The sequence below is a fragment of the Callithrix jacchus genome, chromosome 17, assembly GCF_049354715.1.
Source record: "Callithrix jacchus isolate 240 chromosome 17, calJac240_pri, whole genome shotgun sequence".
Lineage (NCBI taxonomy): Eukaryota > Metazoa > Chordata > Mammalia > Primates > Cebidae > Callithrix > Callithrix jacchus.
Genome location: NC_133518.1, coordinates 64,105,994 through 64,128,607, shown reverse-complemented (window position 1 = coordinate 64,128,607; position 22,614 = coordinate 64,105,994). Strand labels below are relative to the sequence as shown.

Sequence of the window (22,614 nt, the reverse complement as noted above, 5' to 3'; positions counted from 1 at the left end):
AAGACCACTCTAACTGCTGCATGGTAGGTACTAGACTGAGGAGGAGAATGGCAGTCCTCTGTTTCTAAAACTTTGTTTTTGATCTAACTAATCCATGAATATCTTCCTGTTGGACAACTTTCATATTATATGGGAAAGACCAGACTCTCCCTGCCATTCAGTTCTGTTCCTTTTCATGTCTTGTCCTGGGTATTCATACCTGTAAATGATTATCTATAAAAATAGTTTAAGTTGTATGAGGTTTACATAAAATTTATCATCTCATGTATATTCATTCAGCTCCTTGGTGTTTTTCTTTTGCAAATGTGTGTTGGACATCTTTTTAACTCCATAGTATTTGATAGTACATACACTATTATTTATGTAATCTATTGATGGACATCTTTTTAGCTCCATAGTGTTTTTGATTATACATATACTATTATTTATACAATTTTCTACTGATGGACATAGAGGTTGTTTCCATTTTCTCTGTTCTAAGTACTACCACAGTGGAGATTCCTGTAAAGCATGTCTCCTGGCACACATCCACAAGTGTTCCTCTTGGATAGATACCAAAATGTCAAGTATGTGTAATACTTTTATACTATAATGGATCCTGCCAAATTGCCTTCCAATTTATACTAGAAGTGTCTAAGCGTATTTTTTTCCACGTAACGAAAGTATTGAATTTCTTTTGTGGACTTGGTGAATTTTTCTAATGAGTTTCTTAATGTTCTCACTGATTTGTAGAAGTTCTTTATGTATTTAGAAATTTATCCTTTCTTATATAGACATGTTCAGTTTTTTTCCTCTCAGGGTTCTTTAGGGTAGCTTCTGAAATTCAAAAGTTTATTTATTTTTTGTTATTATTGATTTTATAGTTTACATCTTGCTTAAGAAAACCTTCCCTAACCCAATGTCAAAAACATAAACATATTCACCTGTAAACTTCTATTACTACTTTTATAGTATTCCAGAGAGGTAGATTTCTTTTTTAATGAAGTGTAGTAGGGATGATACTTAGATAGCTATTTGTCCCAATATCATTTATAGAACAGTCCATCCTGTTAGAGCTGCTTTAAAATGCTAACTTTATTAAATGCTGTGCAGTTGCTTAGAAATCTGTCTTTCAGGACTCTTTCGTTTGTTTCATTGATCTGTTTGTTACTCTTCACTAATATCACAATGTTTTGATTGTGAGAGTTTTATAATACGTCTCGACACACTGTAGGGAAATTTACCTCATGATTCTTATTCGAAGTTGTGTTGGCTATTTTGTGCATTTTCTCTTTCACATAGGATTTTGTAGTTAGCTTTTTAATTTTTTTTGTGTGGGGGGGCAGGTGGCGTTTTGCTCTGTTACCCAGGCTGGATGCGGTGGCATGACTTGGCTCACTGCAGCCTCCACCTCCCAGGTTCAAGTGACTCTCCTGCCTCAGCCTCCCAAGTTGCTGGGATTATAGGTGCCCGCCACCACGCCCAGACAATTTTTGTAGTATTCAGTAGAGACGAAGTTTCACTATGTTGGCCAGGTTGGTCTCCAACTGCTAACTTCTCAGGTGGTCCGCCCATCTTGGCCTCCTAGAGTTTTGGGATTATAGGTGTGAGCCACTGTGCCTGAATAGCTTGTCAAATTTTATGAAAAAATATTTTATAATTTTAATTGGGATTATGTTAAATTATAGATTAATTTGTGGAAGGTTAACAACTTTAAAAATATGGAGTTTTCCCTCCAGGAACATTAATATTTCTGGCCTTTTTATGTTCTCTGTATTTTTTCTTCTATAGTTTTTTATTTTGAAATACATCAGACATAAATACAAGAACAAAGTAGAATATATCAAATGCCTATGACCAACATCAAGGTTTATTCGATTTTAACATTATGCTGTATATGTCCTTCATATTTATGTTTTGTCACTCTGTTTTAATCATAAACCATTAAAGATAGAAATGAGAACCCCCATATATGTTTTTAAGTTGATTTTCCCTCTCCTTCCCTTCTTCCCAGAGATACCATGGTCTTGAATACCAAGAGAGATCTGTTTATGGAAAAGTGGGTATAATATTATCTGTCATGTTATAACTTGCTAAGGTTATTATATATACTAGAGATATGGCTGTGTTTTTATGTGTTTGGGAATGAGTATACGTGGATAGATTATATTGTATAGTTGAAGCCCTAATAGAAAAGCTAATAGTAAGATTTTTTAAATATCAGGAATTCTGTGATTTCTGCCTTTTGTGATTGTTTCATGTTTACTTGTGTATATACCTGATAGCAAATTGAATGTATCCCATTTTTAAATGTTTTTCAAAATCAGATTTATGTTTCTACCTCCCTTGTACTTCAGGATCAATTCCAAACTGACTATTGTTACCTAAGAGGTCATTGTGTTCAGCTCACTTGTTAATGCATAATATCAGTTAGAGAATATAAAGTGGTAAACATTCTACTGTTTTTGATGTGCAGTTATACATGTCATTGTATTTCAGCCTAGTGTACAATGAACTCACAGTTTATTCTTGCCTCTTATTAGTGAAAACCTCTAAAATCATCTTACATTTTCATATTTCTCAGGTTCGTATTTGAGAATAAATGTGTGGATATTATTAGATTTTGTCAGCTTTAGATCTTACTTGGTTCTCTCTTAATTTCTCAGGTACTAATATAAGTGATGAGGATTTTCTTTTGCTGGAGCTTTTGCACTGGTTTAAGGAAGAATTTTTTCAGTGGGTGAATAACATTTTGTGCAGCAAATGTGGTGGACAGACTAGGTCCAGAGATAGATTACTGCCCAATGATGATGAGCTGAAGTGGGGTGCAAACAATGTGGAAGATCATTACTGCGATGCCTGCCAGTTCAGCAGTCGATTCCCAAGGTGGGTGTCCTGGACAGTAAAGTCAGAGCAGTCTCTTAGTGAAATAGTTAGAAGTGAATTTTTACTAAATGAACTTTTAAATATTTATTTTAATTATCAGAAATAGATTCCTCTAAAACACAGGTGAGCAAACGGTGGCTGAAATCCAGCCGACATCCTGTTTGTAAGTAAAGTTTTATCAGAACATAACCATGCTGATTCATTTGCTTATGATCTGTTTTTATGCTGCAAAAGCAGAATTGAATAATGGTGACAGAAATGATAGGACCCACAAAGTCTGAAATAGTCACCATCTGTCTTTTATAAGAAATTTGTTGTCTCTTGTTCTAAAGTATAACTTGAGTATAGTCATACATGTTAATGCTATAAATCTTGTTATTTGTTTTTAATACCTAATTTTTAGCAGTCCTGTAACTAATAATAATAATGCTGATTATTGTGACAGTAAATACAATTATATGTTTAATATAATCATCTGATGATAATATAGAAGGTAAAAGTATACTTCAGTATGATTATAATATTTTATTTTTAAACACAGAAGTTTAATTAGGTGCTTCCTGTGCCCAACCTAACCTACTCCTCATATCTCTAAATTTTAAACTAAAGAGATTTTAAATTTTAAATTAATTTCCATTCTTTAATTTATAAGTTTGTCAGATTTTCTGAATTGCTGATGCTTATAAAGTTTGGTTGTATTATCAGTCAAAAAAAGATACCATGTTTTAAAAATATCTAATTCTTTTTAGCTTAGGGACATAGTTTCTAATCATGTGCTTGTTTTAACCTCTAGCTCTTCCCTATTTGGGGCTGGGATGTTGAACATTGTTAATTAGAAGCTAATCTGGTTCTTTGATTTAGTAATATACATAGAAGGTAGAAGCATAGGATGCTTTAATTCTACCTCCATAATGTAAATTTACAACTTTTAAAAATTATTGGCTGGGCGAGGTGGCTCATGCCTCTAATCCCAGCACTTTGGGAGGCTAGAATGGGCAGATCACAAGGTCAAGAGTTCGAGACCACCCTGGCCAACATAGTGAAACTCCTATCTCTACTAAAAATATAAAAATTAGCTGGGCATTGTGGTACATGCTTGTAGTCCCAGCTACTCAGGAGGCTGAGGCAGGGGGATCTCTTGAACCTGGGAGGTGGAGGTTGTAGTGAGCCAAGATTGTGCCACTGCACTTCAGCCTGGGCTACAGAATGAGACTCAATCTCAAAAAAAAAAAAGATATTAAATTACCTAACTTCTAAATTTATTTTATTTAGCTTAAATGCTTTGTTAAGCCTCTGCTTAAGAGACTTGTCATTACAGAGCCCATTCATTTATGCCACTGTTTGCTTTCCTTCCAAGGTGCGTGGCTGACCTCTCTGCTCAGCTACAGCACTTTTCCTGCTCAGCTGTATCAGTTCAAAACCCATCTCAACACAAAATACAAAATTTAGTGTTCTCGAATTGTCTGCTAATTTTATAATAGGAGTAACTTCTGAAAAGAGTGTTATACAAATAAATTCCAAAAACAACTTCCAAATTAGCAGGCACCTTTAAATACTTGAAAAGAGTAAAATTTTTATCAAATTGATTGTTAAAAAAATAATGTTTTAGATAAAATTGAATTAAACTAAGCTAAAATTTTGTTGAGTAATTTGTTAGTTATTTACCTTTTAAATACAATGAGCTAGTTACCCCACTCTAGTGCTAATGCTTTAGGCAAATTTCCTAGAAATTTTGCTTGTCCGAATCTTACGTTATTCAAAACCCAGATCAAATACAAGCTGTCCTTCCCAACCACTTTCACATGACACTAAATCTAACCCGTTGTATTGTTTAATCACATTCTGCCGTATATTAAAATTATTTGTGTTCATTTCTTTTCTCAGGATTGTGAACACTGCTAAAGTAGAACTACTGTTTAATTATTTTTTACCAAATAGTCCAACACTGTGCCTCATATATTCTAGATTCCTAAATCAATATTTAAAAACAAATTAAGAAACATTTCTGTTTAGCATAGAGGTAATGTAATTTCCCTTAAAAATATTGATTTTGATAATAAATCAGTTGTTTCTTTTTTCAAACCAGATATAATAACCCTGAGAAACTTTTGGAAACAAGATGTGGACGGTGTGGCGAATGGGCCAATTGTTTTACACTCTGCTGCCGAGCTTTAGGGTTTGAAGCTCGCTATGTTTGGGATTACACAGGTACAGTAGGGCTTTGCAGGCTTACAGATTTGGGTTTTCGTTCTGACCCCATCATTCTCTGTTACTTTTCAGCATTGTTAGTTTGACCTTCCATTTGCCTTGTGTAAAACAGTAATAATACCAACCTTCTAGGTTTTTTGAAGTGATCACAGAGTTTTATAAAACACCGAGCACTGGACCTGGTGCTTTGTACTGTAAATATTCTTTTTCCCCTTTATTTTATTTTTATTGATGCATAATAGATACACATATTTGGGGAGGGTTCTTGTGATAATTTAATAATATATTTATATAAATTCTACAGAGCAAATCAGTATTATGGGATATCTGCCATCTTAAATATTTGTCTTTTTGCTGGAAACATTTGAATTACTTTCTTTTAGCTATTATGAAATATCCAGTAGATATTGTGAACTATAAACACCCTATTGATCTATCAAACACTAGGTCTTATATGTTTTATTAGCAATTTACCATGGTACTTATAGTGATGCTGTTTATATATGGATAAAAACATGTCATGTGCCATAGAAATCTTCATTGCCTCACTCAAACCCATACAAAAAAAAAAAAGAAAGAAATCTTCATTGCTATAGGGATTACTGTAAAAGACTTGGTAAACTTAAATCACAGTATACAAAAATTATATAATAAAAGTCATGTGATATTTGCATTATACTTATTTAAAAATGACTTGTGTGGTCTTCATGTTAAAAAGTTGTTTTCTTTGTCTTTCCATTTTTCTTAAGAATTAAATGAAACCTTACCTTAATAGTTAGTGTTCTCTTAAAATCAAATATAGAGCGTATATTGACCAGAGATTCTGTTAGACCTCCTCCTGGTTCTGGTTCTTAAAGTCCAGAAAGAGAGACTATTGTTTCAAAAGTGGCATTAACTCCTTCATGATATTAAACTCAAAATGATATTTTTTATGCTGCTGTCCAATATGTCTACCTTCTTAAGAGTTATAGCATACAGTAAGCCTAAAACTGACCACATTAAAGGAGATTGGAAAAACATTTTAAGGATTTCAAAGAGACAGAGAAATTAATACAGGTATTCTAAAATCCTTTGTGCCACAAAATGCTCACTTATTAACTAAAATTTAGAGTATTACACATTACTTTATGATTCTTAGGAATTTTTATATAGTTACTGATAGTCATTCTGGTTTTATTGCCTTTTTTCCATTGCTCTCTTGTCTCTCACTTGAGTAGACCATGTCTGGACAGAAGTCTATTCTCCTTCTCAGCAGCGGTGGCTGCACTGTGATGCGTGTGAAGATGTCTGTGACAAGCCACTCCTTTATGAAATAGGATGGGGCAAGAAGCTTTCCTATGTCATAGCATTTTCTAAAGATGAGGTAGGGCATAAAAGAAAAAAAACTTTTTCTAAAAATAAAATAAATTTTTTTCTTTTTTGGCAATTTTATAAATGTATAATTAACATACAATAGCCTGCATATATTTAAATTGTACAATTTGATGTTTTATCATTTGTATATACCAAAATCATCACTGCAAATCAGTATTCATTGTATAGATGTGCCATAGTTTACCATGTCACCTGTTAATGACTGTTTAGGTAGTTGCCAGTTTTTTTCACGATTGCAGATTAAGCTGGTGTGAACATTCAGGCACACAAGTCTTTTTATGGGCATATGCTGCCTTTTCTCTTTGCTTAATACCTAGGAGTAAAATGGCTGCATTATATGGTAGATATACATATAACTTTTTAAGAAACCACTAAACTGTTTTCCGACATGATTGTGCCATTTTACATTTTCACCAGCAGTACATGAGAGTTTCCAATTTCTCCATGTCCTTGCTAACAGTTAGTATGATTTGACTTTCTAATTTCATCCCCTTTAATAGGTGTGTAGCGGCATTTCATTATGGTTTTCATTTGTACCTTCCCTAATGACAAATAATATTGAGTATCTTTTTATGTGTTTGTTTACTATCTGTATGTTCCCTTTGCTTATTTTTTTTAATTGGGTATTGTGTTTTCTTACTGTTGGATTTTGAGAGTTCTTTCTATGTTCTTATGTAAGTCCATTATCAGATATGTGCTTTGCAAAGATTTTTCTCCCTATCCATAGTTTGTCTTTTCATGCTCTTAATGGCTTATGAAGAGAAGAAACTAGTGTTCTGTTTACCAATTTGTTCTTTCATGGATTGTGCTTTTTGATGTTATATTTAAGGAATTTTTCACTGGGCATAGTGGCTCTCACACATAATCCCAGCACACTGGGATGCCAAGGCGGGAGTATCACAAGGTCAGGAGTTTGAGAATAGCTTGGCCAATGTGGTGAAACCCTGTCTCTACTAAAAATACAAAAATTAGCCGGGCATGATGGTACATGCCTGTAGTCCCAGCTACTCGGGAGGCTGAGGCAGAAGAATTGCTTGAACCTGCAAGACAGAGGTTGCAGTGAGCCCTGATCGTGCCACTGCACTCCAGGTTAGGTGACAGAGCAAGACTCCATCTCAAAAACAAAAAAGAAAATAAAAATTTTGCCTAGCCCTTGGTCACAACAATTTTCTCCTATGTTTTGTTTAGAAGTTTTATATTTTTAGTTTTACACTTACATCTGTGATCCATTTTAATTTTTTTATATGACCCAAGGTATGAAGTTTTTTTATAACATATGGATAATGAATTGTTCTAGCACCATTTATTGAAAAGATTATTTTTTCTCCATTGAATTGTCTTTCTACTTGTATAAAAAAATCAGTTTTATATTATAAAACTTATAAAATTTATATTATAAATTTAATACAATAAAAATGGATAAAATTTTTATTTGTTGAATTTTGTGGAATCAGATTTGCAGGCAAATTTTATAAAGGTAATGTTCTGAAGTTTTCGTTTTTTTAAAGTGTTTCTGGTTAAACTATCACTGTTTAGGAATGAGTAAGTGATATATTCTCTTCAGTTTCTTTTACAGGCTTTTAAATTTTGTTTTATTTTATTTTTATTTTTTAAAAAAAGTAGTATTTTTTGAGACAGAGTCTCACTCTTTTGCCCAGGCTGGAGTGCAGTGGCGCAATCCCAGCTCACTGTAGTCTCCACCTTTCAGGTTCAAGCGATTCTCCTACCTCAGCCTCCCAAGTACCTGGGATTACAGGGATGCACCACCACACCTAGCTAATATTTTTGTACTTTTTAAGTAGAGACAGAGGTGTTTCACCATGTTGGCCAGGCTGGTCTCAAACTCCTGACCTAAAGTAATACTCCCACCTCAGCCTTCCAAAGTGCTGAGATTACAGGCATTAGCCACTGCACCCGGCCCCATGGCTTTTAAATTTTAAACAAAGGATAGTATTTTTAAAGTTTCATTTAAGGCCAGGCATGATACTCATGCCTGTAATCCCTGCACTTTGGGAGGCCAAGGTGGGTGGGTCACCTGAGGCCAGGAGTTTGAGACCAGCCTGGCCAAGCCATCTCTACTTTAAAAAATACAAAAATTAGCCAGGCATGGTGGGTGCGTGCCTGTAGTCCCAGCTGCTTGGGAGGCTGAGACACTAGAATTGCTTGACCCTGGGAGGTGGGGGTTGCAGTGAGCCGAGATCGTGCTACTGCACTCTAGCCTATGGAGCAGAGCAAGACTTTGTCACAAAAAAAAAATTTGCGTTTAAAAATTACATACATTCAAAATATTTAGTAAGTAAAGGTTGATGGTTGTAATCTTGCTAAGTATTTGTATTCCATAATTTGTTTTAGGTAGTCGATGTCACTTGGCGGTATTCCTGTAAACATGAAGAGGTGATTGCCAGAAGAACTAAGGTTAAAGAAGCATTACTTCGAGAAACTATTAATGGGCTTAATAAGCAGGTAAGTGGTGGCTGTCATTTTTGAAAGAAGTGTTGACATTTTTATATAATCAAGAATAGCCATTTATTAGCCCATTGAAATTCTTAAAGCAGTAGCATTATTTTGTAAGCAAGAATATTTTAATACGTTATATCTTTTTGTTCATTGGAAATTTTCATGACTCATATGAAATATTTTGAGTTATTTTGGATTAAACTCTCTCATCTCAAAGTTCTGTGAAACAAAATTTCAATATTTATAGTACCCAACATAAAAAGTCTGTTGTGTTGTCTTATGTATCAATGTAACTGTGCCTTGGATATAAGACACACACTCATATTTATGTAGTATGTATGTACACACACACACACACGTCCACGTGAGGAAATTTCCGAAGCAAGGCACAGGAAATTATTAACAATGACTACTTCTGAAGAGAGGAACTGGGGTTCCAAGATGAAAGGTTCAATTTTTATTTTACATCCCCTTGATAGTACTGAAAATTTTAACTCTATGTGTGTGGTATTTTTTCATAACTTAATAAGCTATGAATTTTGCTGTAGCAAGCAGTTAGAGCAGGGCAGAGCACATGAATCCAATCAGTAATTATGATTTTAGGGAGGTTTCGGTCTCTTTTGAATTTGCTCTTACCCCTAATGTGTAGCCCTCCAGAGATCTTTACCTGAAAACCTGGAGTATTTGCTAGTGCCCCTTGCTTTAGAAGACTCTGACCCTCAGTTTATTTTTACTCCAGCGCTGTGATTCTGCTACAAATTCTGCTTTGATTTCCAGCACTTTAGTCACCATTTTGTGCTTGGCTTCCCAGCCTCTTCTTATGCCACTTAAAAACTGACAAATGACTGGAAGAAAAAAGAAGTGCAGTATGTACCCTTCACCTCAATTCATTTCTTCTCTTGGATTCTTGACTTCTCAAGTTCTGGCTGCCTTGGTAGTTTTCTGTTGCATATAAATAAACAGGTGTTCATATGTGAGTGTTCTTTGTGTGTGTTCCCACTAGCTTTTCTAGCTTTTCTCTGCAGGACATTCTGATACAAGCCAGTCTATCATATCCAGAAACAGAAGTTGCTACCTTCATTATAAATAAATCTAGGACAGTAGAGGTCATGGAGAGTTGGAAATCGGTGTTAAATGATTTCCCAACATAAAATTTACAAAATTATTTAAGTTTTCCACAGTGTCCTTTTTATTTTCTGAATATATGTTTGAAAATAAAATTCATTACTTGTTTCAAGACCTCTTAAACTGCAAGTGTTTTAAGTATATTCCTGCTTAGAGATACATTCCCCTAATCTTAACAACTTTTTTTAAAAACATGAATTACAGAGGCAACTATCTTTGTCAGAGAACAGAAGGAAAGAACTTCTCCAGAGGATAATTGTGGAGCTTGTTGAATTTATTTCTCCCAAAACCCCTAAACCTGGAGAACTTGGTGGAAGAATATCTGGGTCAGTGGCTTGGAGAGTAGCCCGAGGTGAAATGGGTCTAGAGGTATTTAATTCATTCTAGCATGATGATCCTTTTACTTCCGTGCTTCCTTTACTATGTGCTTCCTGTACTATGCTCCAACTGCATTGACTATGACCTTTCAGTTATCTTTAGACTAATTATGTTAAGATGCAAATATTTGAAGAGACTCAGTAACTGATTAACATAGCATAATCTTGTGTAAGAGTTAGCAAAGAGTTTTTAAAATGGGATTTAACATTATTTTTTACCTTATGTAAATTTTTAGTCTAGTATAATGTTTACTGAAGAATATATAGGAAAATGCACAAATTATAAATGTACAGTTTAATGATTACAAATTTAACACCCATGTAATTGCCAACCAGAATAAGAAACAGACCATTAGAACCACAGAAAGAAGCGTGAGTTTCTTTCCAGTCACTGCCTTACACCCTTGAAAGTAATCATTATTCTGGCTTCTAACATTATATATTAGTTTTGCCTGTTATTGTGCTTTATATAAATGGAATCGTATGGCATGTGCTGTTAGTATATAGCTTCTTTCATACAACTTTGTGTCAGTGAGATACATGTAACATGTATGGTATGTTTATTCTCATTGCTATACTGTATAATATTTCATTGTATGAATGTAATTTTTCACTGTTGATGGCTATTTAGGTTGTTTCTAGTTTTGGCTGACATAAATTGTGCTGCTCCAAACATTCAAATTCATGTTTTCAGTGAATAAATTCAGGCATTTTGTTGGATATACACCTAGGAGTGGAATTGCTAGGTAATGAGTATGAGTATATTCAGCTTTAGTAGATACTGCCAAACAATTTTTCAAAATGATTATGCCAGCTTATTCTCTCACCAGCAGTATATGAAATTTTTTGACATCTTTATGTATACTTGATACTGTCTTTTTGTTTTAGCAATTCTGGTGGCATATAGTACTATCATGATTTTAATTTGCATTTTGGTAATGACTAATCAGGTTGAATACCTGTTCTTTAAACTTCTGGATAGTCTCTTGTGAAGTACTTAATTAGGTCTTTTAAAATGAGATTCTAATGCATTTAGGAGAATGCTGTTTTACTTTTTTCCTCCCCAGATGAAAACTTTATAGAGTGGGAAAAATACAGGATTTTGATAATTCAGCTGATGAACGTCTATATTTCTTGGTATATGCTTGCATATATCTGTATTGGCTAGAAATTACTATTGGTGGTATGATTACTGTTATATTAAAACCTATTTTAAGATATCACATGATTAATCTCCCAAAATTAAATGACAGTGGAAATATAATTTCAATAGGTAGATCCTAAAGTTAAGAGTCTAAGTAAAAATCTGTGTAACGGGCATTAGGACATTGTAGTAGACTGTCCTTTGCCCTTAGTGAGCTAAAGTTGAGTCACTGATGAGCATTTAATATAAATGTTTAGGAAATTTGCAATGAAAAAATGCTTGAAAGGAAAATAACTCATCACAATATCAATCTCAAGCAGTTCCAAACTAAAGTTTTATTTATCTACTTTTTCTAAATTTTGCCATTATTGCAGCTCATTTCTCTAGTAACAGAATATGTTTAAAAGGAGTGTATTATCCCTAATATATCTTATGTTTGCTTTTTAATGTATCCCATCATCTGTAGCAGGCAGTTAAAAGCGTTGGTTCAGCCATGGGATTACAAGATCTAAATTTAACAAATAATTCAAATCACTGCCGATATAGTACGTTACAAGTATAAATCTAAATACGGGCAGTTAAAAAGAGCCAATTTAATTCACAGCTGTCTTCAATTTAAAACATGGATATCATTTAGGTCTTCGTTTTGTTGTGTGTGTGTGTGTGTGTGTGTGACAGAGTCTCACTTTGTTGCCAGGCTGGAGTGCAGTGGTGTGATCCTGGCTCACTGCAGCCTCTGCCTCCTGGGTTCAAGCAGTTCTCTGCTTCAGCCTCCTGAGTAGCTGGGACTACAGGCACGTGCCACCATGCCTGGCTAGTTTTTTGTATTTTTAGTAGAGATGGGGGTTTTACTTTGTTAGACACGATGGTCTTGATCTCCTGACCTCGTGATCCACCCTCCTCAGCCTCCCAAAGGGCTGGGATTACAGGCGTGAGCCACTGTGCCCAGCCAGGTCTTCACTTCTTTTTATGCATGGGAGTGCTACATCTTGCATGGCATAGAAGTTGAATACCTTTAAAGATATGAATTGGGTTGTATACCACATTGTTTTCCCTTTTGAAATTTTTGTTAAGTTTCTTAAATGCTGGAGACCATTTTAGGGCCATGGACTTAAAAGGAAATCCTTTAGAAATGGATGTTTGTTTTAAAAGTAAATAGAAAAACATTAATCTAAAAACTTTTGGAACTAAATCTTGCAATCAGTTGGAAACAGAAAGAACATTGGTGATATCATTTTCAGAAAGAAAAGTTATATTTTAATCTTAGAATTAAAATATTTTGTGAAATATCAATGTTATTTTAGACTAGAATGCAAAGATTACCTGGAATTTTAAGGTAAAAATAAAAGATTTTGTAATAATTTTGCACATGCAGAAGACTGTTACAAGCTATTCCTCTCAGCTGCTCTCCTAGCTTAGGGAATTAGGAAAGGACACTGAGGAAATGGTTGAGGACTGAGGATGAGAAAGAATCAAGTATGCAGAGAGTAGAAAGAACAGTATCCAGACAAAGGAATCAGCATGTGTCAAGGTCATGAGGCAAAATGAGCTGGATTTTACTAAAGGAAAAGCAATATGATATGAGTGTAGAAATGAAAGGGAAGAGTAACAGGAGATCTGGTTGGAGAAGCAAGCACAGTGAACCATCATATAGGGCCCTGGTAGCCTTGGTAAAGAGCTTGGAGTTTAAGTCACTGAAGTGAGTTAAGCAGGAAAGTGACATATCCCAGTGTACATTTTTTCAAAAATAATTTTCATTGCTATGTGGATCATGGATAGGAGAAGCAGGAGTTGAAAACTGGTAGTCAGCCTCAGAAGACAATTGTAGAAGTCCAAGTAGGAGGTAGTGATTGTGGTAGAAAAGAAGAAAAATTAATGAATTAATTGAGCGCAAAATCACAGAAACATAAGTCAAAGGTCATACGTCTTGTTTTTCTCCCTATAGTGTTTGAAGCTATAACAACATCATACTGGTTATATTTAATTAATAAAATATTTTCCAAATTTTCCAATGGCACAAATTTTTCTTTTCAATTTGAAGGATTCTTTTACAACTCTACTTAGTAATTTATCTTTTTCTTTTTTACATCTTTCATAATGTTGAAAAACTAATTCTGCTTTCTTTTTAAGAGAAAAGAAACCTTGTTTATTCCCTCTGAAAATGAGAAGATTTCTAAACAGCTCCTCCTTTGTTATAATATTGTGAAAGATCGTTATGTTCGAGTTTCAAATAACAATCAAACCATTTCTGGATGGGAGAATGGCGTGTGGAAAATGGAATCAATATTCAGAAAAGTTGAAACCGACTGGCACATGGTAACTTAATGCATAAAACCATTTAAAACTTTTGTTATGGTTTAAAAATATATAGATTGGCTGCATTTTTCAGTTGTACAAAATGTGAAAACTGATATATCAAACTTATTTTTGGTAATCCTTTAACCTGGGAAGGAAAATTCTATCCCCAATGTGTAATCAGAAGTCCACTAGATATTCTTGCATTTATATTAAGGAAGTATCTGTTTTCATCAAAGAGGATGAATTTAATTCTTTCATGGGGAAAAATAATCAAATGTATGATCAATCCATGTGACTGGTTTTTGCATGAATATATATATAGTATATTGCTAATTAAGTACTTCACAGATGTGTATTGATTGCCCATTAAATGCAGGCTATTAGGGAGTCTAATAGATTCAGTTCAAAATTTCAGTAAGTTAGACATCTACAGCCTTTCACTTCAAAGAATGTGGGTGATTGAGCAGCAATATTAGTTATTTCTTCTCTGTATCTTAAAAAAAATAAGAAGAGGTTAGGACCATAGCAGTTCACTTACACCGAGTTGCATGTTGTCGTCAGTCACATGCTAACAGTAACAAATAAGAGGCTTAGCTTTAAAACTACGTGCTCTTTAGAAACACACCAAAATAAACTTAAAGCTATTCACATGACCTCAGTAGATCTGATCATATTATTGATAGATTTTCATGGAATTAATTAACTTATAGGAAGCTTTTAAAGTTAATTTATCAAGATACTTGAGTGGGAAGTTGTTCATTTGTAAAATGTATTAGCTAGACTAAAAAATTGAGTCACAGATAAACAGCTGCTATTGTTTATGAGCATCTATTATATGCTGTCACTGTACTAGGCATTAATCAAATTACAAAAGACATACAGTGATAAGGTCTCTGCTTTTCCCTTTTTCAATTTTAAGTTTTTATTGCAAAACCAAACTTGCTCTTTAAACATAGAAATGCTCCGTTTAAATTGCATTATCTAATACTAAAAAAGTTGAGGTCTTTTTGTATTAAAGAATAACTTGGCCGGGCGCGGTGGCTCAAGCCTGTAATCCCAGCACTTTGGGAGGCTGAGGCAGGTGGATCACAAGGTCAGGAGATCGAGACCATCCTGGTCAACATGGTGAAACTCCGTCTCTACTAAAAATACAAAAAATTAGCTGGGCATGGTGGCGCGTGCCTGTAATCCCAGCTACTCGGGAGGCTGAGGCAGGAGAATTGCCTGATCCCAGGAGGCAGAGATTGCGGTGAGCCGAGATCATGCCATTGCACTCCAGCCTGGGTAACAAGAGCGAAACTTCGTCTCAAAAAAAAAAGAATAATTTACAGGATTAATATTATTATAAATTTTGGAATTTCCTTCTTTAGCTAAAGAAATGCATGAAAATAAAACTAAAATGTAAAATTTCAAGATATCTGAAATTAGTTGTATAGAGATGAGAGAAAATGAACATCTTCTAGAAGACTATCTGTAGCCTAAGAATTTCTCTGAACAGAAAGCAAGATAGAATAAAAGTGTTATTTATCCAATGACTAGTCTATACTTGCTGAAATGGAGAAAAATCATGTGTTTCCTCCTAACTAGCAATGTTAATAAAGTAGTAATGATGCAGAAAATAGTAATGTGTTACAGAAGATATGATATGCCAAGAAACAGAGCTACTCTATACAGTATTTCTTCTTTGTGTTATACACTCATTTGTTCATCAGCAAACTGGTACTGTTGTGCCAGGCATTATTCTCAGTTACATGGACAAAAAGATGATTCCTGCTCTCACGATCTAACAGGGGAAGCCAAAGCATAAACAGCCATCTTAACCATGATGCAGAGTGCTATAATAAGGATATCAACACATTGCTATGGAAACAATGAGGTGGGAGTAATTAGTTCTGGCTACGGGAGTTGGGCAAACGAGCAGACGACATTTGAGCTATATGCTGAAGGATGAGTAGGTGTTCGTCAGGCAAGGAAACAAACAAAAAAAAAGGCATAGGCTATGTGGCATGTTTCGAGATCTCCAAATAGAACATTGCAGTCAGAGAGGTTCTATCGTATGAGAAAGATTTGAATAATGTAAATGAGAGACAAAGGTCATTAAATAGAAAATACACCCCAATTCAAGTAAAGCTTATGTCTTGATATACTTTTATAAAGGGTACCATTTTTTTAAAGTTGGATTAATTCATCTCTAGCTACAATATTTAGTATCAAATGAAGAAAAATATTAGAATCTTTACTTATAGAGATGATAACTTGGAAGTAACAATTGTCGTAACTTGGATATTCTGTCTATATCAGTATTTCTGGTTCTGTACTAGCACGCTCCCAATTAAGAATTTTCTAGCTCTGTTGAATAGTAAAGCTGTTTTTCACCACATCTTTTCTCAGTAATCTCCAGGTATCGTGACACATCATATGCAGCCTGCTTTCAGAGTTTTAGAGCAGATTCTTCACCTCTCAAAGAGATATCCTCCCAGGAACACAAAGATTAAATTTGACTGTTTAGCAAATAACATTGTTTGATAATATCTGAATTGAAAAGAATGCGAAAACTAAATCAAGACAACCGGTAGGCTTTTTGGGAGGCGAGAGATAACACCTTGATAAAAGCAATGTTAATAGCTTCCTAACTAATCTCCCTCCATCTGCGCTAATCCTTTCAAAGCTGTGATCTATGCTATTGCTAAAGAAACCTTTACAAAATCTTAATCCTTAACTTAGTGCTCTTAGAGTAAGACATAGCTCCACGTCTTTTCCAAATCTGATCCTTGCCTTCTTCTGTGGCTTTGCCTTACACTACGTTACCCCTTGCTCTCTGCATTGCAGAGGTATTGCCCCTTCTCCACAGAACCTCCTCTACTTCTCTTTTTTGATTAATTTATTCTTAACCTCACCACTTGGCCCAAGCCTCACTCCCTCAGGTCCCAGCAGACTGAATCCATTTCCCTCTTTATAGATTGATTGCACCATGTACCTCTCTTTAATGACATTTATTCAACAAATACATATAAGTATAAATTACTTGCCTCTTTCCCATTAGATTGTAAACAGTTCTCAGGGAGAGACCCTGTCTTTTTCCACTCACTTTTGTACTCTCAGTATTCATCTATCTGGCATAGTGCTTGATACATAGTAAGTGTTTAGTATTAAAAATTGGTGAATGTAGAAATGTATGTGATGTAAATTCTGTATCACCCTAGGGCTATGTAGAGCACTGTAAACACTTTCTTAGATACTTTTTGGTTTTGATCAGTTTTATTCCTTTCTTTGTCACTACAGCCATTTTAGCATTTTTTTTATGCTTGGCATTATGTCAGGAATTCATTCAGCACTCAGCAAATACAGACGTTGTCAAATACTGTGCTTGGCATCAGATGTAATGGTGAATTAAGAGGCAAGTCTCAAGCAGCTGGTATAAGTGAAAGACGTGGGCCAGCTGTTTAGATTAATGGGGTAAATGGCAGAAGAATTTGTTTGTTTATGATACTGAGGGAAAGAAGACAGAAACAAGAGCCACTAACACCCTGAGTCTGAGTGAAAAATACCTCATACTTCAAGTGTTTTTTTGTGGTTATTGTTCTCTTTACAACAATCAGCTCAGACCTCTGTGACCAAATATGTAGGGTGGGGGGTTCCCCAAAACAAGCAAGCAAGCATTTCTGCAGTAGAACCAGCTGAGTGACTTCTAATGCAATCAGTTCTAACATGCTCTACCCTAGACACACAGGTCTTGTTCTCATGCAAAGGTATCTGCCTATATGTGCTTATAGACATCAAAAAGAAACAAGGGCGGGTCACTGGTAGAAGGAGTGGGGTGGTATATATAGAATACAGGAGAAAACATCCATGATTTCTGACTTTACTAGCACTCCTACTTAAGTCGGGTAGCAACACTCACCTCTTAGAAACCTGCAGATTACAAAACCAAGATTGTAGAATGCACACAATACATTTGAAACTTTTTTCAAAAGCAGCAGGCAAAAATGTGTGTCAAATAACTCACAACATTAGGAACAATCAATCCTGGTAAAAATATTTTTTTTCTACACCAGATAAGTGAGTATTTGCTTTTTTCCTTTTAAATAAATTATAATTACTGATTGTGTTGGTATTATACATAGACAGGACCATAGTTGGAAGTTTAGTTTGTTTGTTTGTTTGTTTGAGATGGAGTTTTGCTCTTGTTGCCCAGGCTGGAGTGCAATGACATGATATCATCTCACCTCTGTCTCCCAGGTTCAAGCGATTCTCCTGCCTCAGCCTTCCTTAGTAGCTGGGTTTACAGGCATGTGCCACCATACCCAGCTAATTTTGTATTTTTAGTAGAGACAGGGTTTCTCCATGTTGGTCAGGCTGATCTTGAACTCCCAACCTCAGGTGATCCGCCTGCCTAAGCCTCCCAAAGTGCTGGGATTACAGGAATGAGCTGTCCCACCCAGCCAATTGGAGGTTTTTTTAATAAATTCTGTTGTTGCCAGGGCACAGTGGGTCTTTGGGAGGCCAAAGTGGGCAGATCACCTGAGGTCAGGAGTTCAAGACAAGCCTGACCAACATGGAGAAACTCTATCTCTTAAAAAAAAAAAAAAAAAAACTATTGTTTTGGTACATTTTAATTTACCAACTTAGTATACATATTCTTGGTAACTTTCTAGTACCTCTAAAAATAAGTCCTTCACAGAATATATTGTGCAAAAAAGATGATATGAATTTTCTGTGTAAATAGCATCTGTTATATCTCCATATACTGTTTCTTTAACATGAGACCTTTTTTATTTTGCTCATAGTATGTTTGAATGTTTAAACATTTAAGTATTAAATCATAAATTCTGTCTTATCCTTTAACTTTCTAGTCTTAAAAGCTGATGATGCCTTTAGGACTGAAAATTTTGTCTTTAACAGATGCTCTCAGGCATGTTCAACAGCTATTATAAACCTTCTCTTGCAGTTAAAACCACAGTTCTGCCCCAGACCCACTCAGTATAATTAAGGCATTTATTGGAGTAAGCTAGATATTTGAAGTTTACCTAACTTCAACCTATCGTATTTTATATCCACACCTTTGAGGGACATTTGAAACTAGTGAGCTCTGAAAATATAAATTGGAGTATATCTCTTAATAGTTCTGTCTTACGATTACTTTCCTAAGTCTTTTATTTCTTTTAGTTCACCTTTCTTCCAGTAACCTCTCTGTTTGGCTTTTCTTTCTCAGATATCTCCCTTTGCTAGCTACTCCTTTAAAGGAGCAGTTAGCCTGTGCATAACCCAGATGCCTGATAGTTTAGGATGGGTGAAACTAATGACTCCCAGGGAACACTGGTGGAGTCCTGAGTCCCACATCTTCCTTACAAACAGCTGCAAGATTAATGGGCACACCTGGAAGAAAAATAGCTATACGTTGTTTGTCAAATAGATGGTGACTAGAATACTATCAGTGACTGATTTTTTACTTGATGAGTAAAGACCAGAATATAGAACAGTACATGTAATAGGATATTCCATGGCAGATGTGTTTTATATAGTACTTTCAACTATTTGCCTCTGAGCTAGAGTATGAGTTAGATATTTCTAAAAAGATCAAGTCTAATGTGTATACAGATCTTTAATACTTAATAAATAATATTTACTGAATATTTTTATTTTTATCTTTTTTTCAGACAGAGTCTCGCTCTGTCACCCAGGCTAGCGTGCAGTGGCACGATCTCACTGACTGCAACCTCCACCTCCCTGGTTCAAGCAGTTGTCATATATCAGCCTCCTGAGTAGGGGGGATTACAGGCATGTGCCAACCCGCCCAGCTAAGTTTTGTATTTTTAGTAGAGACAGGGTTCTACCATGTTGGCCAGGCTGGTCTCAAACTCCTGTCCTCAAGTGTCCGACTGCCTTGGTCTCCCAAAGTGCTGGGATTACAGGTGTGCGTGACCACACCTGGCCCTAAATGCTTTTAGGAATCCAGAAACTGTGCCCCCAGAGACCTTATGATTTGATGAAGATAGGTCAGAGTATTGGCATATAAAGGTACAGTATAGTATAAAAGAATATAAAGGGCCATTGGCAATTCAAGGTGGGATGAAATTGAAGAGGATTTTTAAAGCTAATAGATTAGACTTAATGCAAGAGCCAGGTACTTGCTGTATATTTTAGACCAGGCAGATAACATAAAGAAAGTGGGATTTTAAAACACTAGTCTGATTAAAGCCAGGCGCAATAGCTCGCCCCTATAATCTCAGCAACTCAGGAGACTGAGGCTGGTGTTCAAGAACAGCTTGGGCAGCCTAATGAGACCTTATCCCTAAAAAATTTTCAGTTAGGCAGGCATGGTGGTTGGAGGCTGAGGCAACATGGTCATTTGAACCCAGAAGTTCGAGGCTGCAGTGAGCTATGATTACATTCACTCCAGTGAGTGCAAGGTTCAAACTATAGTAGTAAGTGCATTACTAGTGAAGAAGGAGTTTCTTTCCAAGAATTATTTTTTAAAAATACATAGATTTTTGTGGGAATTTAGACATAAGGGAGGCACAACTGAAGAGTCAGAGTCTTAGGGGTTTGAGCATGGTTGAATAGAGTGACCTGTGAAAGACCAAGGCTGTGGATGTCAGTTTTCATGGCAGTGTTTTGAGGAGTGTAGATGAAAGTATGAGAGAGGATGAGCTGGAAGCAGCCAGTAGACTTAGATGCCTTAAATAGCATACACTTAATGTGCTAAAGGACATCGATGAAGGAACAGGAAACATGGAATTTATAGAAGTGAGCATGGATATCACCTTTTAAACCATTAGTTAGCAATGGCTTAGGTATTTTCTTGATTTAGAGGCTATATGTCACGCTAGGAAAGCTTATATGAAAATCCAGATTTAGAAAAGAAATAAAAATTAAGGAGTAGTTGCATTTAAAAGGATTCTTTATTTTCATCCGGATTAATCATAAAACTCATTTTAAAGAGTTAAACTTCTTAATATAAAAGAATATGATTTATGAAAATTTGGTTAGTATGCAGTCGTTTAGAGATACACTTACTGGGGACATCTGCATTCAAATAATACCTTTCTTTTAGGGCAAAAGATGCCACGGGAAAAATTGCCAGAAAAAAATGTTAGCAGTAAGAACCTTTTCAACAGGGAAAAGTTAGTTTTTAGATAACCACTTGTACATACTCCCCTGTGACAGTAATATTCTTCACTAAGTTTGTTTTCTATACTATTTCATTATTTCTGACAGTTCCTTTCTCCCCATCCCTACTCCTTATAGGTATATCTGGCCCGAAAGGAAGGATCATCTTTTGCTTATATTTCGTGGAAGTTTGAGTGTGGATCGGTTGGCCTAAAAGTAGATAGCATTTCTATTAGAACAAGTAGTCAAACTTTTCAGACTGGAACAATAGAGTGGAAATTGCGATCTGATACAGCACGAGTAGAACTGACAGGCGGTAAGCATTTGACTGGAGAATTAATCATGAAATACATATATTTACCACTCTGAAGACTAATTGTACTTATTTGAAATGTAGCGCTTTTTATACCCAAGGCTTATTGATACTATCTAAGTAAAAAAAAAAAAGAAAAAAGTTAACAAAAACCTGTGCGATCCCATTGTAACAGAAAGGCTGATGTTTTCTGTTGTGGAATACAATCCAAGGAAAAAAATCTTTTTTTTTTTTTTTTTTTTTGTTTCAAAGGGTGCATTTCTTCCATAAAGAATAATTTGTATTTTTTTAAATATTTAAATATTTTTAAAAGGTTTAATTTATACATCAGCCTGTATAAAATGCATTTCAAAACTATCTGTGTTCTTTAAATTACCAAAAGCAAAATGTTAATTTTTTTCCCCTCTAACAGATAAAAATCTTCACTCCTATGCTGATTTTTCTGGTGCCACTGAAGTTATTTTGGAAGCAGAATTAAGCGGAGGAGATGGTGATATTGCTTGGCAGCACACCCAGCTGTTTAGACAAAGCTTAAATGACCATGAAGAAAATTGTCTGGAGATAATTATAAAATTCAGTGACCTTTGAGAACCTGAACATTATAGAAAAGCCGGCAGTAATCAAGGAGTTACTGCGGTAGTCTGTTGGTTCAGTGCATGCTTAGTTGGCAGTTACCACCCTGTGCCAGCATATTTCTTTTGCTAGCTATCCATCATGTAACCCTCATGAAAAATTATCTTTACACTGTGGACTATAATAAAATCCTGAATTAAAAACCTTTCTTCCATATGTGACTATAATTTGGAGTAAAGTCTTGTTGACCCAATATGGGATTTTAATATAAAAACTATAAGTATGGTTTTAAAAGTTGAACGATGGTATTCATGATTAAATGCTGTTCATAATTATGATAAAATCTTGGGCTTATAATAGTAATTTGACATTTTCTGATCAGCCATTAATTTCTTCATAAGTGATTGAATTAGTCTCCCTTTTTTGATTTTTAATTAATGTGGAAATATAGTATCATAAATTATATAATGCATGAAAATTTATATGATTGTAAATATGTAGGCATTTAAGAAATAAAATGAATTATTTTGCCTTACATCTTTTTAGTGGTTATTTTGGCTAAATAAAACTTTTTACTTTTTGCTAAACATTGAAAATACTTGAATAGATATGAGTTATGAAAATGTTTAACAACAGCATAAATTAAAAGACATTTTAAATTTCATAATATGTGGACATTTTGAAAATGCCTTACATATTTATTTTTTAGATGGAGTCTTGCTCTGTCACCAGGCTCGAGTGCAGTGGTGTGATCTCGGCTCACTGCAGCC

General features: G+C 35.0%; 1 protein-coding gene across 7 annotated transcripts in view; it reads left to right on the top strand.

Moving 5' to 3' along the window:
- NGLY1 (N-glycanase 1) overlaps positions 1-22,379 on the top strand; it is a 61,590-nt gene extending 39,211 nt beyond the window's left edge. For 5 of the 7 annotated variants that reach the window (XM_002759663.7, XM_035278577.3, XM_008983922.5 and 2 more), the window contains exons 5-12: positions 2,646-2,865; positions 4,952-5,073; positions 6,291-6,436; positions 8,800-8,910; positions 10,234-10,398; positions 13,681-13,866; positions 21,097-21,274; positions 21,684-22,379. In XM_002759663.7, coding sequence (XP_002759709.4) covers positions 2,646-2,865; positions 4,952-5,073; positions 6,291-6,436; positions 8,800-8,910; positions 10,234-10,398; positions 13,681-13,866; positions 21,097-21,274; positions 21,684-21,859 — 1,304 coding nt within the window. In that variant the 3' untranslated portion in view covers positions 21,860-22,379. The remainder of the gene's footprint in view (positions 1-2,645; positions 2,866-4,951; positions 5,074-6,290; positions 6,437-8,799; positions 8,911-10,233; positions 10,399-13,680; positions 13,867-21,096; positions 21,275-21,683) is intronic. The other 2 variants (XM_008983921.5, XM_002759664.6) reach the window with 2 other exon arrangements.
- The last annotated feature ends 235 nt before the right edge of the window (positions 22,380-22,614 follow it).